At 39.3% G+C, this 16,919-nt stretch overlaps 1 protein-coding gene across 1 annotated transcript in view; it reads right to left on the bottom strand.

Annotated features, from left to right (window-relative positions):
• Positions 1–2,034: 2,034 nt before the first annotated feature.
• Positions 2,035–16,919, bottom strand: part of LOC149832869 (CAAX prenyl protease 1 homolog) — a 32,453-nt gene continuing 17,568 nt past the window's right edge. Inside the window, exons 5-14 of the mRNA XM_090014751.1 lie at positions 13,951–14,016; positions 13,682–13,780; positions 13,360–13,473; positions 13,046–13,156; positions 12,244–12,306; positions 8,972–9,064; positions 3,797–3,910; positions 2,783–2,854; positions 2,636–2,701; positions 2,035–2,570 (exon numbers count right to left, since the gene is read on the bottom strand). Of these exons, the coding sequence (XP_089870877.1) occupies positions 2,454–2,570; positions 2,636–2,701; positions 2,783–2,854; positions 3,797–3,910; positions 8,972–9,064; positions 12,244–12,306; positions 13,046–13,156; positions 13,360–13,473; positions 13,682–13,780; positions 13,951–14,016 (915 nt within the window). The 3' untranslated portion in view covers positions 2,035–2,453. The remainder of the gene's footprint in view (positions 2,571–2,635; positions 2,702–2,782; positions 2,855–3,796; positions 3,911–8,971; positions 9,065–12,243; positions 12,307–13,045; positions 13,157–13,359; positions 13,474–13,681; positions 13,781–13,950; positions 14,017–16,919) is intronic.

Here is a 16,919-nt window from a genome sequence, read left to right as displayed (position 1 = left end):
AGTTAGGCTCATAGTGCAAGATAAAACAAGTTATATCTACAATCATGAAATCATATTGAATACACGTGGGGCCATCTCAAATCGACCTGTTCTAGAAATACTTTCTATGCACAAAATTTTTGTTGTAATAATAGAGTTCAAATGCACAATTAATATAAAATAAGTTAATTCCTCAATTATTGTACAAAACTAGATCATGATAGAAATCAGTGTTTGGATTTTGTTATTCCAACATGTATGTAAGTTTTTACAAGGGTTAAAGCAACATCTTATAATGTAACAAAGTTTCAACCCTTATAAAATCGTATTTTACTTTGAAAAATCATAATTCAATTGTCAATTAGTTGATTCTTACTATTTTGACCATGCTATGGGTTGGGTATGACCCAATTTGGACCCGTACTAAATTTGATAGGGTCAAGGTTTGGTAACAAAGAAAGGAGTCTGATTAACTATTCGGGTCAGACCCATGAAGTCCAATATGGTTTATGAAATTTTATACCAAAATCAGATCCATCTCGAGTTCCATCCACAATTTTCAATGTAAAAAAAAATATTATTTTATCTGGTTTGGTTTATGTAATCCTTATCGAATCCAAGTATGGTCTTTCTAAAGAAATATCAAATCAGATCCGAATTTGAATACTTCCTACTCGGATTTGAGTACAGACTCACATGTAGAATCTGCATATTTTAAGTATTATATTTGCTGGAAGTAGCTTTTGTTGGATCTGAGATCTGATTTGGATCCGACCCACTTACACCCCACTTGGGAAAGCGATCGGGCGAGGCGGTGTCGCCCAATAGTACAAAGGAAAGCTTAACGGTAATGAGGGAGAGCACAAGAAAATGAAAGAATGGTTTCTCTCTCTCTCTCTCTCTCTCCGAGCCGAAGCCACCATCATCGGAGAGAGACCTCTGCCAGAGATCGTCCCTCGCCAAAGAAAGAGATCCATTGTCGAAGGCTCATGCCAAACTTCCTCCACGGACCACCATTATCGGAGACACCTGCCAGAGAGAGAGGGAAACCCCTTTTTCCCAAGTTCCTCGTTGCACCCTCTCTGCCTACTATTGCTCCTCCATCACCTGACCACTGTCACCCTTATCAAACCTAGTTGCCTGCGAACCATCTTTCTCAAATCCCTCTTACCTTCCCCTATATCCACCTGATATCTTTACCACGATATCTTTACCACCTTCCTCAAAACACTCAATCACAGAGAAAGACGACTCCCATACCTGAAAGAAGATCGTCAAGTCGTAGGATTCCATAGGTTTTGGCCGCCGGGGGTTTGAGCAATGGGGTTTGATCAACAGGTTTCGATAGTTCTTGATCGCTGGGTGACAAGGTTTTAAGCGCGTACGCCTTAGAAGCGAAGCGTGCGCTTCACCCATGTGAAGCATGCACTTTGAGCCTGCAAACACCTCCCTATAGCACCTCAGTTCCTTGAGCTTGCACTTCCCTTCTGAGGCGTACACTTCAGGTATTGAGGTGTTCGCCTCTAACAACAATGGTGTAAACCCGTGATGCACCCCTTGCTCCCATAGACTCCCCCGGGGATAAGCAAGGGATTATCCCTTGACTTTATCCCTTGCTCTCATTAATGCAAAGATTTCAACACTTATGAAAATGGAACCCTGACCACCGTCAAGTGACCAAGGACCCTGCTACTCCACCAAACACCTTGCATTAATGAGAGCAAGGGATAAGCCCTTCTCCTTAGTCCGGGTGAAACATGTCAACACTTGCATGTGGAGAACAATGATTGAAATGTAAATCACACGACTTGGTTTTCCCTTTTTTCTTAATGAAATCCCAAGAGAAACTTATTGATAAAACAGTTAAAAAGATAACTGCAATACCATGAAAAGCACTGAGACTTTTTTGGGGACTTCCGCACTACGCAAAACAGTACAGATTGAATTGCCTAAATGAGCCAAATATCCTGCATTACAATCACCTAATACTGATAAAAGATCTAGAAAACAATTTGAAATAGAAAGAAAAAAAAAGCTGGTCACAGAAACTAAGCATTTGCCTCTTCAACACATTTTCGAGAGATGCCATTTAAATTGCAATTGGTATTTAAACAGTTGCTTTTTCTTCATTCTGTATTGTCACGCTGATTTTTAACGCACCTTGATCATCCACAAAAATCAAACCGCAAAAAGTAAATTTCGCATCCACAACCAAATTTTCATCTTCAACATTGTCCAGTTTATAGAGATGTTTACTCTGAAAATTCAAACCATTATGGAAACAAATAGAAGGATCGTTGCTATCAGGCTCCATGGAACGTAAGCTGGAATTAGTAAACCTCGATGCAGTGGAATCACTTAAGCCAACATGTCTGAGACCTGCACGCCTTACGATAAGCACACAAACTGCTGATTCCAAAGCTCAAATTCTGGCGCTCTTTTCACTCACTGTTCGAATCCAACAATCAATTGCATTAATCTGCTTTCTTGCGAGAGGCGTCCAGAGCTGCTAGCCTCTCAACTAGAGGTGGGTGAGAATAATGGTAGGCAGAATACCATGGATCTGTGTTCATGGCTGAGAGGTTTTCCTCCTAAAGAATGCAATATTGTACATTAGTCCCAATTCAAATAAGCAGAGGGGCAGAGACGTACACACCTGAAGTTTCACTAGCCCTGCTCGCAGTGGTGAACCAAAGCCAAGCTTCTTTGCAAAAGCATCAGCCTGTAGATTGTAGACCAAGCAGTTAGACTGTGCACTTAGATGGACTGCTACTGTAAAGATCTAAAAATCAATGTGATTTACCTGAAACTCGAAGGCACGACTAACAAGATTAAGAACAAAGCTTACAAGATGTTGAAGGGGTATTACCGTATGCTGCAAAGAACAATCCAATGTCAGAAAGGCTAACAGCTATTTTTCGCTAGAATATCAGTAGGCAAAGCTTCCCTTTGACTTCTTTTCTTGAACTGCCAAACTTTCCCAAAATGCATGAAACATTTCCAAAAAAATGGCAACCACTTACAGTTGTTCGGTAACAGGAGATCAAGTAATTTGCCAACTAATTGCATTTTGTTCAATCAAACAAGCATGAAAATGAAAAGTGTCGGGTGATAATGAAAACATTTAGGTCAGTAGGAGCAAATGAAACATGCAGCTTGAGCAAAATAATGCAAGAAGCTTGAAGTTAAACCATGACCAAGTGCTGCTCGGGTGGATGATACCTCATGGAAGTACTTAGTTTGCACCACATGCCAGCACTCATGTATGGTTGGGAAGTCCATGATTGTGTTTAAGAAAAGCCAGAATGCAGTTATGTTACATAGACACCCAAGGTGTTAGTTTTCGGACACAGCTGGACACTGACATGGACATGGCTGGACACATAGATACATGACTTTTTAACATGCAACTGTCCAAAAAAATTGGACACCCGTCTGTGGTAGTTATATTCAGTATAACATTAAATACAGATTTAACTCTTTATCTGAAAGCATTCATTGGCAGTTACCAGCTAAAGTAAACAATAAATGAGAACTAGAAGATGAAGTTAATAATTCAATGGTAACATAAATGAGCTATTCGAAAGGTATGATATTATAATTAAAAAATAGTATGTCTGGATTTAATATTTGCACATATAATGCAATCAAGTAAATAAGCTATATAAGAAAATGGTGTTCCATTCTTAAGAATTATTCGAGGATCTAACATACTTTAATCAGACTAATTTTGCTAAGCTATCCATTCATATGTAGCTTCCCATGTTACCTTTCAGAAAAACGATTGGACCATTAATAGAGGGAAAAAAGGCAATACCTGAAAAATGATAAGCCCAATAAGTACTGGTTGTGTTTCAAATCCAAAACTCTGAAAGAGATCCTTTGAGTTCCTTACAAGTGTGTAACCCCCAAATTGCATAAAGGTGAGAACCTGCTTTCCAATATAAAGGTGGCTCAGAACATTTTGAAACACTGTTAGATGCAGGCAAAGTGGAAATAAGAAGTAAACTTCGCATTGGAGAAACAAAGTATATACAAATAATCCAGGCATCGTTAAATTACAGAAAACATGGTGCTAAATTATTGAATGTAACAGCAATTTAGTTTTAATATCTATTTTGTCCTGGTTTTTAAAATGAGAAAACTTGTCATTCATTAATTTGCATTACCTATTTAACTGTACATAATTACTCTATTTCCAAATTGATGGATTGTTCCCTCCCGGTTTATATGGACCAGATTTGGCCCATGCCTCGGGTGATTATACTGCTCATGCCGCTTGAACAATGACAACGAGCACTAGACACCTGTTGTCATATAAGCCGCAGCATTACCAACTAACTCTGTCTCTGCCCCTACTTTGAGGGCTGCTTTCCCTATGGCTTCTGTTTCTGGTGGTACCTCCGCCTCCTCCTACTATTGGAACCCACTACTGCAGCCCCCTGGGGGAATAGGAAGACTGAATTTATCTTATACATCTGCCATGCTACATTGGAGTGCAGTTATGGGGTTCAAATGCAGTTTCATGTACAGTTTGGACATCAGTGCCAGTTAGAAAAGTTGAAGTCAACCAAAATCAACCACAATCTGGATCTTTTACAATCTGAAGGCTTTTGAAGGATTTGAGAAATTCTAAAACAATAAGACATTATTTCAAGAAATCAAATTTTCTGGCCCAGATTCAGATCAATGCTTTCAAATGGCTCAAGCCTCAGATAAAGTCCAACTGGATGTTTTTTATGGCATTTTATATACCTCATTTGGTCTCACCCTGTCAGCATTGTGAGAACTGATTTAAGAGGACTCTTGATTTCACAGACAGCATTTCTACTTTTGCAGTTGATATGAACAAGAGTGAAATAGCAAAGGAATACTGATTTGTTTGATAAAATGTGTATCAAGATTTGAAAAGTTCAACTACCAAGAACCCTAGTTATTCTAAGATTTTTGGGGATTAACTGGAGATTTCAGTTTTCTGATACCACTTCAGGTTCGGTTACGTTTAGGTGTAAATTATGCTTTTTGTTTGATTAATTATGTAGTCAAAAGCACAAGGTCTAAGTACCAGAACCCTAGCCTAGAGAAGATCTACTAAAAGGTTTCTTTTAAAATATTAAAATGTATGAAAATTATGAAAATTCTAAAAAATATCAAACTATGGCTTTGTTCTTTTGGCATTTAATGTAACAAAATTTAAATTTTTTTATAATTGCCGGTAGGCATCTGCCTTGTGCACACCATTCGCCTAGGCATTGGGCAAATGCCTAGGCATTGGGCAAACACCTAGGCACAGCTTTAACTGCTTGCTTGATTAATATGATCAACATGGAGGATGCGAACCAGATCTGATGCCAAGGAACCCAGAGCCAAAGATAAACCCAGAGGTCCTGCTAAAATATTTTAAATCATATAACAATTAAGTCGAACTCCGCCTGTGTAGTTATACACTGCCGGTCCCAAGCCCGGATAAAGGAGGAGGGTTGCGGTAGGCCTGTGACAGCCAGCATAAAAACTTTGTCATATCCTATGAAAATGAACCAATATGAGAATTTTGTTGGGGCGTTCCCTACTGAGCGACGCGCTGTACTCTCTAGGCCCGGAGGCAGTGATAAATGTGCAAGGGTTGCTAGGTCGTCGCCCAGAAGCGACGCGTCACACCGGCGCCCGGGTGTGGTGTCAAATAGGCAAGGGTTCCCTCACTTTGTTGGACGGGTGGGGGTAAAGAAGTTAGTCCAAGACCATAAAATTAGGTTAGCCACTTGGAACATAGGGTCTTTAACTGGTAAGTTGGTAGAGTTAGTAGATGTTATGTGTAGGAGAAAGATTGATATTTTATGTCTTCAAGAGACCAAATGGGTAGGTGAGAAAGCTAAAGTGATAGAACCTTGGGGATATAAGATTTGGTATACAGGAATAAATAGGAATAGGAATGGAGTAGGGATTGTTATGAGTCGTCAGTTTATAGATAATGTAGTTGAGGTCGGTAGGAAGGGTGATAGAATTTTACTTATTAAATTAGTATTAGGTACGGATATTATTAATATTATTAGTGTTTATGCACCTCAAGTAGGTTTAGATGATTCCATTAAGCATCAATTTTGAGAAGATTTAGATGGAGTAGTACAAGAGACATCTTATGGAGAAAAGCTTTTCATCGGCGGTGACCTTAATGGACATGTAGGCATTAGTAGGGATGGATTTGAGAATATCCATGGAGGCTATGGTATAGGAGAAAGAAATGAAAGTGGAGAAAGGATTTTAGATTTTTGTTTGTCCTATGATATGATCTTAGCAAACACTTGGTTTAGGAAGAGGGAGTCTCACCTAGTAACATTTAAAAGTGGGGTTAATACGAGTCAGATAGATTTTTTCCTACTTAGAAAGAGAGATAGGGGTTGTTGCATCGATTGTAAGGTTATACCAGGAGAAAGTGTAGCTACACAACATAGAGTCTTAATTTTAGATCTTAGAATTAGACAATGCCGCAAAAGGGATAGACATAGGATAGATCCTAGAATTAAGTGGTGGGCACTGAAAGGAGCTAAACAAGGAATGTTTGTAGAGTAGGTAGTTAAGGAAGCTGATTGGTGTATTGAGGAGGATTCAGAATCAATGTGGAATAAGATAGCGGGTGGCATGAGAAAGGTGGCTAAGGAGGTATTGGGTGAGTCTAAAGGCGGTGCACCGCTAGGTAAGGATACATCGTGGTGGAACGAGGATGTCAAATTAGCTATTAAGGTTAAAAGAGAGTGTTATAGAAATCTAAGAGTCGTGATAATGAGAATTTGGAGAAGTATATGATAGCAAAGAAGGAAGCTAAAAAAGTAGTTCGGAACGTGAGGGATAAGGTATATAAGGAGGTTTATGACAAGGTGGATACCAAAGAAGGCGATAAGGATATTTATAGGCTTGCAAAGATAAGAGATAGGAAATCGATGAATATGGGTATGGTTAGATGTATCAAAGATGAAATGCAAAGGGTTTTAGTCAAAGATGAGGAGATTAAAGAGAGATGAAAATATTATTTTGATAAGCTATTTAATTAAAGTCATGCTCAAGATCTTGGAGACTTGTCCATTCATTTTCATGAGATGAATCGTGACTTCATGCGCAAGATTCAAAAGAAAGAAATTTCAGAGGCTTTGAAGAAAATGAAATCAAGAAGGGCAGTTGGCCCATATGGTATACCTATCGAGGCTTGGAAATGCTTCAGAGAGAAAGGTTTAGAATGGTTGACAAATCTTTTTAACAAGATTTGGCGGACAAATAAGATGCCTAATGAGTGGAGGAAGAGTACTTTGGTGCCTCTATATAAGAATAAGGATGATATACAAGATTGCACAAACTATCGTGGTATAAAACTCATGAGTCATACTATGAAACTTTGGGAGAGGGTGATTGAGTCTAGGTTGAGGAAGGTTGTCATGATATCGGAGAATCAATTTGGTTTTATGCTTGGAAGATCAACTATGGAAGCTATACAATCTTCTTAGACAACTTTTTGAGAGAAATAGAGAGAGGAACAAAGATTTGCGTATGGTTTTTATTGATTTGGAGAAAGCATACGATAGAGTACCTAGGGACGTTCTCTGGTGGACAATAATGAAGAAAGGTGTTTCTCTCAAGTACATTAGTATAATTAAGGATATGTATGAAGGAGTAATAACCAATATCTGCACTTGTGGAGGGGTGACAACCAATTTTCCGATAACGGTTGGGTTACATCAAGGATCTGCTTTAAGCCCTTTCCTATTTGCGATAGTGATGGATGAGCTTACGAGATCAATTCAAGAAAATGTACCGTGGTGTATGTTGTTTGCTGATGATATTGTTTTGATTGATGAGTCTAGAGCTGGGGTTAATGCTAAGTTAGAATTATGGAGACAGACATTGGAAGCTAGAGGTTTTAAGTTGAGTAAGAGTAAGACTGAATATATGGAATGTCGGTTTAGTAAGCAACGAAGTAGTGATGGGAGTGTAGTGAAGCTTGGTGAGCAAGATATACCGGTGAATGATTATTTCAAATATTTGGGATCCATCATTCAAAAGTATGGAGAAATTGATGGAGATGTAAATCATAGGATAAAGGTTGGGTGGATGAAATGGAAAAGTGCTACTGAAGTGCTGTGCGATCGTAGAATGCCATTGCGGTTGAAGGGAAAGTTTTATAGGACGACTATTAGACCCGCTTTACTATATGGTACGGAATGTTGGGCTGCCAAGAGACATCATATTCAAAAAATGAGTGTAGCTGAGATGCGGATGCTTAGATGGATGTGTGGAAATACAATAAAAGATAAGATTCAGAACGAAGAGATACGTAAGAAGGTAGGTGTTGCACCCATTGAAAATAAGATGCGAGAGAATCGTTTACGGTGGTTTGGACATATTCGGCGAAGGCCTAATGATGCTCCAGTTAGAAGGTTGGAGAAATGGGAAAATATATTAGTTAAAAGAGGTCGGGGTAGGCCTAGGAAGACTTGGATGGAGATGATAGGAAAGGATATGAATGCTTTGAACCTCACCGAGGACATGGCGTTGGATAGAAATGATTGGAGGAAAAGGATTCATGTGGAAGACCCAAAATGAATTTCTTTTTTGGTTCATATCGCTGACCCCAATTGTTTTGGGATGAAGGCGTAGTTGTTGTTGTTGTATATAACAATTAAGTCGGTATCCTTTTCTCAAAAAAAAAAGTATCCAGCAGTTTTTGTAACATTCTGGTCTAGTCTCTGGATTTAAACCTTAAATTGTAACAATCAACTCTGCACTAAATTTTTAGAAAGTAACATGAAAACTGCACACCTTTACATTTTTATTAACTAGAGCTACAATTTGCGATTGCATACATAAGGACCATGGTGACAACTTCATGTACCAACAAAATATTGAATAAAGATAAGCATAACTAAAATAAAAACTAATCAAACAAAGAATATGAACAAACACTTCAATATTACATGATCACCTTCTAGCATGAAAGAAAACAAACCTGAACAGCAATGAATGAGTACAATGTATGGTTAAGTTTCCAATGCCCCAATTCATGAGCAATGACAGCAACCACTTCCTCCTCATTTTTACACTGAAAAGGTTCCAAAGTGCAAGAAAAATTAGCATTACACAAGAAACAAGGATCAATACCATCAGAATAATCATTAACTTTCAGAGCATGATATATCAGTGCCACAAGGCATTAAATTTTGAGTTCTTATCTGTAGAACACATTAAACGAACTATAGCATCAGAAATAAAACGAACTATAGCATCAGAAATAAATGATATACAGTACATACCTTTATTTCCATGATTTCTTGCACCAACAATTTTAAAACTCTAGGCAGCATTCATTCAGTTCAGCCCTCACAAAAATGTCGAAAAGGGTTCAACTCAAGGCCCACCAGAATTTGGAACCAAATTCAGATTATAATTTCCCAACTCATGAGAAATTAAATGGCTTAATAATGACTCATAATTCATCCATTTCTTTAAAATCACTGACTAAGTTTAGGCAGACATTACCAGGACAAATCTGGGGTGCAAAACGCTAACTACTTCCTCCAATTTTTTAAGACAGGAAGTAGCACACTACCATAAGCAGATGGTGTTTGCTGAAGATTCTAAGCGGAAGGAGCATGTAAGAGCACTGGTTAGTGACACCATGCACATGGAGAAATGAGCAATGATCTTGAGATAAACTTGTGTATAGCATCATCTTTTATTTCTTCAAAAAAAAACAAGATGTTCCTGTAGATATGTGCCGTATACGCAATTTGTCAATGACTTCAATGTTCTTTTGGTCTAGTGTGCAAAGGCCCTTTTATCACTAATACATTTGGAGGTAAGAAAATGGATAAACCATCTTATTTTTTTATGATTATTACTGATTCTTGCCTTCAATCACTTGAAAATTGGTGGAAATGCCACTTACACCATTTTCCCTCTCACAATGGAGACACCTGATGCACTATGTCACATGGGTGCGGGTGCGGGTGCGGGTGCGGGTGCGACGCGGGTGCGGCGCAATTTAAAAAAATTTGGACACGGGGACTCGGCTATATATATATATATATATAGAAGCAATAACATAGCAACAGAAAAAATTTATTGGCAATTTCATTGTCATTTATCAGTACATGAATATATAAAAATATCAAGTTTTTCAGTAGAGAAAATATGACTTGCATATGAAAATATACATCTTACATATACATCTTACAGGAAGAGGGCACATTCATGTTTCAGTTACCTTTGCTCTGGCTAAATCCTGGTTGTATTGTATTTATATTCCTTTAAATTGATAAATTGAAAGATATTTCAAAGTATTGGTCCTGAACACTGAGAAGCAACTTTCTAGTAGGCAGCTCACCCTTCGTTGGAGGAATCACGCTTCCCCTTAAAGATCACACATCCCCAATCAAATGGACTGCAGTTGCATAGACTGTGCAATGCAGTCTGTGACTGTGCACAGTCACAGACTGTGCAGTTGCACAGACTGTGCACAGTCAGACTATGCAGTTGCACAGTCTGTGACTGTGCAACTGCATTGCAGTCTGGTTATATATATATATTTTTAAAAAAGTTATATAAAAAATGATTTTTTTTGTTTTTCGTCTTAAAATGGACATTTTTGGACTCGGTCAAAGTTGACCGAGTCCAAAATGTGGACGGACTCGGCCTCGACTTTTTGACCGAGTTCGACTCGGCGTTGACCGAGTCTGGGCCGAGTCCGAAGCCGCACCCGTGTCGGGGCGTGTCGACTCGGGTGCGGCGCCTCCCTAGCCGAGTCCGTGTGACATAGCTGATGCATAGTAATCGCCCACTTAGATGTCAATTTTACTCTCAGTGTGTGAATCTTTATTCCTTTCAATGACTAGCTACAGACATGGGGCATGGTGAGTGCACCATGTCCACCATCCATGAGATACATTTGTGCTGGGTAGAGATGGGATAATTGGGTTAATAATGGTAAGAAAAATTATGGTAGTAAGGCTAGGAAGCCACAAATGATCTTTGATAGGAAGGAGATAAGAAATGAGATGAGAATAGTTTGCATATCTTGAGATCTTTTGGATAGGCTTAGTTTTTTTCTGTCAAAAGATAAAAGGGTATAATAAAGAAAGGTGAAAATGATAAGGATCATCTTGTTTTATAGCCATTTATGAGGCTAACAATGTGCTTTCAGATGAAATAATGGTCGTCCATAAAATTTGTCAAAACTGTCTACCACAAGAATACACGGAACTGACAGAAAAATGTGGAAAATTCCAAGCATTTTCTACTCTGTGAAAATTTATGGAACGTTTTGTATGTTTTCACCAAAGATGTAGAGTTGTTTTGTATGATTATCCTCATGAGCTCTCAAAAAGCATACGCCCAAAGATAAATTTACTAACAATAAAGTATAACTCGACTAGAATGACGCCCTGGCCTGGCCAAAGTGTACCAAATCCTAATTGGTGTGACAGGTGTAAAACTAGCCAAGACCTCACCTCAAAAGGAACACATTGTGCTGTGCTAATGATAGCATTTGCAATAAACTAGCTATGCAAAAGCAACCCTGAGGTCATAATCTAAGGACTTTGGCTATAGATAAGCGCAGGTTAATATGTTGGTGATATAGAGATGTGTAAGCCAAGGACTTTGGCTAAGGATAATCCTATGTTAATAGGTTGTGAGATAGATATGTGTGTTCCTTTTGACTGGCTTTGACTTAATGTGGTCCAGATTCGTGTGTCCACAGAGCAGAACACCAAAAGGGGAGGTTAACGTCAAGTCATCAAGCTGATTTTACTGCAGGTCCAGCCCTAGACTCTAGTTGACTGCTTGTGAGTGGAGCCTGCGAATTGAAGCTAAATATGCCCTATACATTCTCTATTTTGTAATCAACTAGCCACCAAGTCAACCTGGCATTAAAAAATAGAAGCACAAATTCAACAATCAGATACTCCCATATCATCCATATTTTATGTTCACTCCATGTTTTAGATTCATGGCCTTGTATCTCCCAAGATTTCAAGACCTGTATGTTCCTGTTGCTGAATCACGACCCTTCAACAAAAAAACAAAAAGTTTGATGCTTCATAAAGTTTAACATGGAAAAGATAAAGAGTCAATACACAACCAGTCATAGCCATAGCCAACCACTTCAATTTTTCACTGCTCATATTCGATAGAACCAAACAGCACATAATCTGTGTACTCAATTAGAGATCCTGAAAAATATGAACAAAAGATACTAGAAATTCTTAGGAACCACCATACCTGTTGAATCAATGTATCATAAAGAACGATTCTCTTGTTATTGAAAAAGCCATACATATATGCCTGCCAATAAATGAAATGCCAATAAATGAAAAAAAGAAATATTTCAATGCAACATGAATATTAAGACCAAATACAGTGCATGTGTCAGGGAATACTCAATCCATAAGAATACAGGTGGTAATATATATGAACAGAAGCTAGTTTAAATGGTTCAATTTGATACAGGATATACTTATGAAAAACAATCTGGAGACAGCCACCAGTAATAAAGGGTGAAAAAGGCAACATTAGGGCCTCTTTCAAAATGTCCAGCAAATGTCTATTAAGCTTACATGAACCATTTTAGTATTTTACTGACATGTACCATTTGCAACAAGCCGCTCTAAGTTGTCTATCATTTGTCATTTTTATAATATAGTACTCGGCATATTCTGCTTCCCAATCTCATCTTTGTACTAAAGATATATAATATGCAGGCTGATATCATACTCAACATTTTGCAAAAAATCTTTAATGTAGAGAATGGTGTGGAAAAGGTTTGACAAAATGTTTAATATTGAAGACTGTAGAAACTAGTGAAAAAATAAATAAAGTATAGAATACAAGAGTATGGACTCATTGGTAACCGCGCACGTGCAAGAATAAAAGCATCTTCCAAAACTAAGGATGGATCAAATTCTGATAACACCTCAAGAATCAGATTGACTCTACATGTGCACTAACCAGAAGAGTGAATCTACAAAAAAGTAATATTGAGATAAAAATAAAAATATAAGAAGAATACAAAACCTATGCTCACATTACTATGGCTTGATCTTGTGGATCCATCAACTACGAACAGTTTCTTTAGAGGGAACTTCAGTGAAGAAGCCAGTTCCTCAATCCTCTCACGCAATTCTCCTTCAGGAAGCTTTTGGTGAAAAGATGAAACAAGATAAATAAGTAAGCATGTGAGGAAAAATCAATACTAGACAGATTTCTACACCCTTGAAACAATAAGAAGCCTACAAAAAGAATGGTAACAAATGTTTTAAGCACCAGTGATTCCATGGAACTACCAAAGATACATAAACATGAAATTGAGTTCTAATAGAAGTAGAGAAAAACACTCACAATGGTGAACTTATTGAACAATGGCGCTATCAGGATAGGATACAGGGTCATCATCAAAAGAGACAGCACAAACACAAACGCCCAAAGATATATTGCCAAGTATGGGCCCCCTTTCTGACACATAAACAAGCAAAGTTAGTGTTTTCATTAGGAAAACACACAAAACACACTCTCCAATTTACTTGAAATATACTAAATCCATACATCAAAATTAGGAGAAAGAAATCTCAAAATATTGTAACAATTAAGATAATAAAGATTCATACTTTACCAGAGCATGCTAAGCAAGCAATGTAAAATGTAAACTTTTCATTGATAATACCTGCACTATTACAATTATTGCAGCCACAATAGGTGGACCAAGTACAATTGATAAACACATTCCCTTGAACATGTCCCTGAAGAACAACCATATTGTTTGCTGCAAAAGAAAGAAGTGAAATTTCAGTTAGAAACCTTAACAAGGGCTGACAAAGTAAAGATGAAGATTCCTATTGCCTCTAGAATACTTGATGTAAAGAGTTACAAGAAGACGAAAAGTGGTAGAAAACTACTATACATGAAGTAAAGATATATAGAAAGGAGACAAACTTTATTAAAGCCATGGCGAGCCTCAATTACAAAGGTTTTGTACAGTGAAAATGGAAAGTCGATTATCTGCAAGATGATAATGAGAAAATCAGTAGAAATAACATGGAATCATAAGATACTGGAGAAATGAGCACAAGCAACATCACCTGGTTCAGAGAAGAACTAAACTATTGCAACAGAACTTGATTGGAGTTCATAAACATCAAAGGCTCAATATTAAAAAAAAAAGGAGACAAAGAAATAGACTAAAGAAAAATTTCCAGGAAATTTGATCCAAAAAAGCACATTGTACACTTGTATGTCTAATGTGTACCTACACAGAACATCAATAATTTATATAGAACAAATTAGAGATAAAAGACAACATAAGGTTACTTTTGAGGGCCAAAAAATATTATGGATAAAACCATTCTCAAGCATAACAAAAAGTAGCTCTTAGAAGGCATATCAAGCTTATCCTTAACACTCGTGTTTTTCAAAATCAATCAATAAATAAATAATATAGTTTTGGATTTGACCGGATCCAGGTTGGATCCGACCGGATCTAGGTCGACGAAGACCCCCCGCCACCCCTCGTGTCTCTATTTAAACCCCCACAGGGGGGTTTCTTTTTAAAAGGTCCTCGAGGACCCGAGCTCCCCTGCGCAACCCTCCCTCTTCCTCTCTCTCCCCCCCCCCCCCCCCCCCCGACCACCCGCCGAGATCCCCCTCTCTCTCTCTGCACAACCCTCATCCCCTGACGAAACCCCCCTCTCGTCTCTCACTTTCTTCCCCCTCTCACCGGGCTCCCCTTCGTCGGGGCCCCTCCTCACGCTGGAGCTTCGCCGGAGGCGCCGCCTCCCTCAGGTACGCAACTTCATCTCTCTCTCTCTCTCCCCCTTCCCTTTTCTCTCTGCTAGACGCCGGCAGGAGGGAGGACAACGCCCTCCTGCCCTCCCTCTTTTAGCAGGCAGGGGTGATGCCCCTCCTGCCTCCCTGTTAACACAGCAGAGGAGGGGCATCGTCCCTCCCTGCTCCCTCTTCTTCCCTCTTTTAGAGGGCAGAGGCGACGTTGCCTCCTGTTAACACAACAGAGGAGGGGCGCTGCCCCTCCCTGCTCCCTCTTTTCCTCTGTTAGCAGGCAGGGGTGTAGCCCTCTCCTGCCCTCTTCTCTTTCGTCCCTTTATTAAGTCGATAGAGGAGGGGCGCCTCCCCCCTCCTTCTCGTTCGCCTCCCTGTTAAGGCACGGCAGGAGGGCCAACCCTGCTGCCCTCTCTCGTCTCTTGTTTGACAACAGTAGGAGGGTGTTGGCCTTCCTGCCCTCTCCCACTCCTTTTACCGCAGGTAGGTGGGATGGCTCACCTGCCCTCTCTCGTCTCTCTTTTGACAGCAGTAGGAGGGTGTCGGCCCTCCTGCTCTCTCATCGGTGGCCAGCAAGAGGGTGCCAACCCTCCTGCCCCCTCTCCTTTTTCTTTTTAGAGGGTGTCGGCCCTCCTGCCCCCTCTCCTTTTTCTTTTTACCCTATCTAGGTTGTAGCCTGCCCAGCCATGGTCATGTTGGGTAGGCTCGATCGAGTTGAGCTCGATCGTTACCGAGCCCAGCTCGATCCCCGCCTTCTGCTGGTCGAACGCAACCGAGCTGAGCCCGGCTAGCACTAAGCCTAGCTCGGTTCACCCTTGGCATGAGCCTGCTTCAGCCGGTCGGTTCGAACCAAGTTCGAGTTCGACCCCTGTGACACAAACATCGCTTATTTCAATAATTTAAAAAGGTTTCATCGTTCCTTTCGCAACACGATAAAATACCTTTTAGCGCACTCTATCGGCGCAACGAAAGTGACACGTACACAAAGGTACGAGCCCTTGAAAACCTACACTCGGAATCGCTCGCGAGTTCGACAATCTCTGAGGTAAGAGAAAGTTGCATACAAGGACAATGGCAGAACACTTCTAACATATATGTATACGTACAACTCAAGGACGTAGTTTTGTGTATTCTTATCCATTTAAAAGTTGTCATTTACTTTGCCGCCACGTTGTTACGTGCATAGGCTACGTCTTGCGCAATTTACTTAGCCGATGTACGATTTCGTATATCGTGTACTACTTACACAATTTATTTAGCCGATGTACAATTTCGTAGATCGTGCATGGCTTATGCAGTTTATTTAGCTCGATGTATGGTTTCGCACATCGAGTCTAACTTTATGTCATTTACTTTGCCGCTGTGTTGTTATGTGCAGATGCTACTGCTTATGCAATTTATTTGGCCGATGTACGGTTTCGTACATCGTGCACTGCTTACATAATTTATTTAGCCAATGTATGGTTGCGTACACCGTGCATCGTTTACGCAGTTTATTTAGCTCGACGTGTGATTTCGCACATCGAGTCTTGCTTTATGTCATTTACATTGTCGTCGCACTGTAATGTGCACAAGCTTATGTTTTGATATATATGCATTATATATGCATATATATAGCTTTGTAAGGTACGCAGTTTTGTGTACCCTTGCCTACCTTGCATTATGCTTGCATTTAAAAACATAGAATTGTGCATGCTCGCCAAGTCTTTAAAGAAAAAGAGAATTTCATGCGAGATTCCTATGTTTGTAATATTCGTTGTTTCGAAAAGCAAAAACGAATATCTGGCGATTGCTTATTTGCAACCAAGTCTTTCCCTCAACTCAGCGTAGCCCTAAGAGGTACGTACAATCTTTTGTTGATATCCAAAACTGACTCGGATATCCCCGACCTAGAGTACGGGACATTAAAATTTTTCTAAACAAAGTTGGGATTTCTTTCTGAGAAACTGATGCCTCTTTCATCGTAGCGGTACTATCAGACATGTGCGGTATGATAGTACTATGATGATTGGATGAAAGGTTTATGGTAACTTCGTAGCATGCAAATATAAAATGATATATGTTGAGAAGCAGTCATCATAGCATCAAGGGTAGTTTAGTAATTTTTTATTATAGCAAAGGGTATTATT

Source organism: Nuphar pumila, chromosome 7, assembly GCF_984573655.1.
Source record: "Nuphar pumila chromosome 7, dmNupPumi1.hap1.1, whole genome shotgun sequence".
Classification (NCBI taxonomy): domain Eukaryota; kingdom Viridiplantae; phylum Streptophyta; class Magnoliopsida; order Nymphaeales; family Nymphaeaceae; genus Nuphar; species Nuphar pumila.
This window is presented reverse-complemented; position numbering and strand designations above follow the sequence as displayed.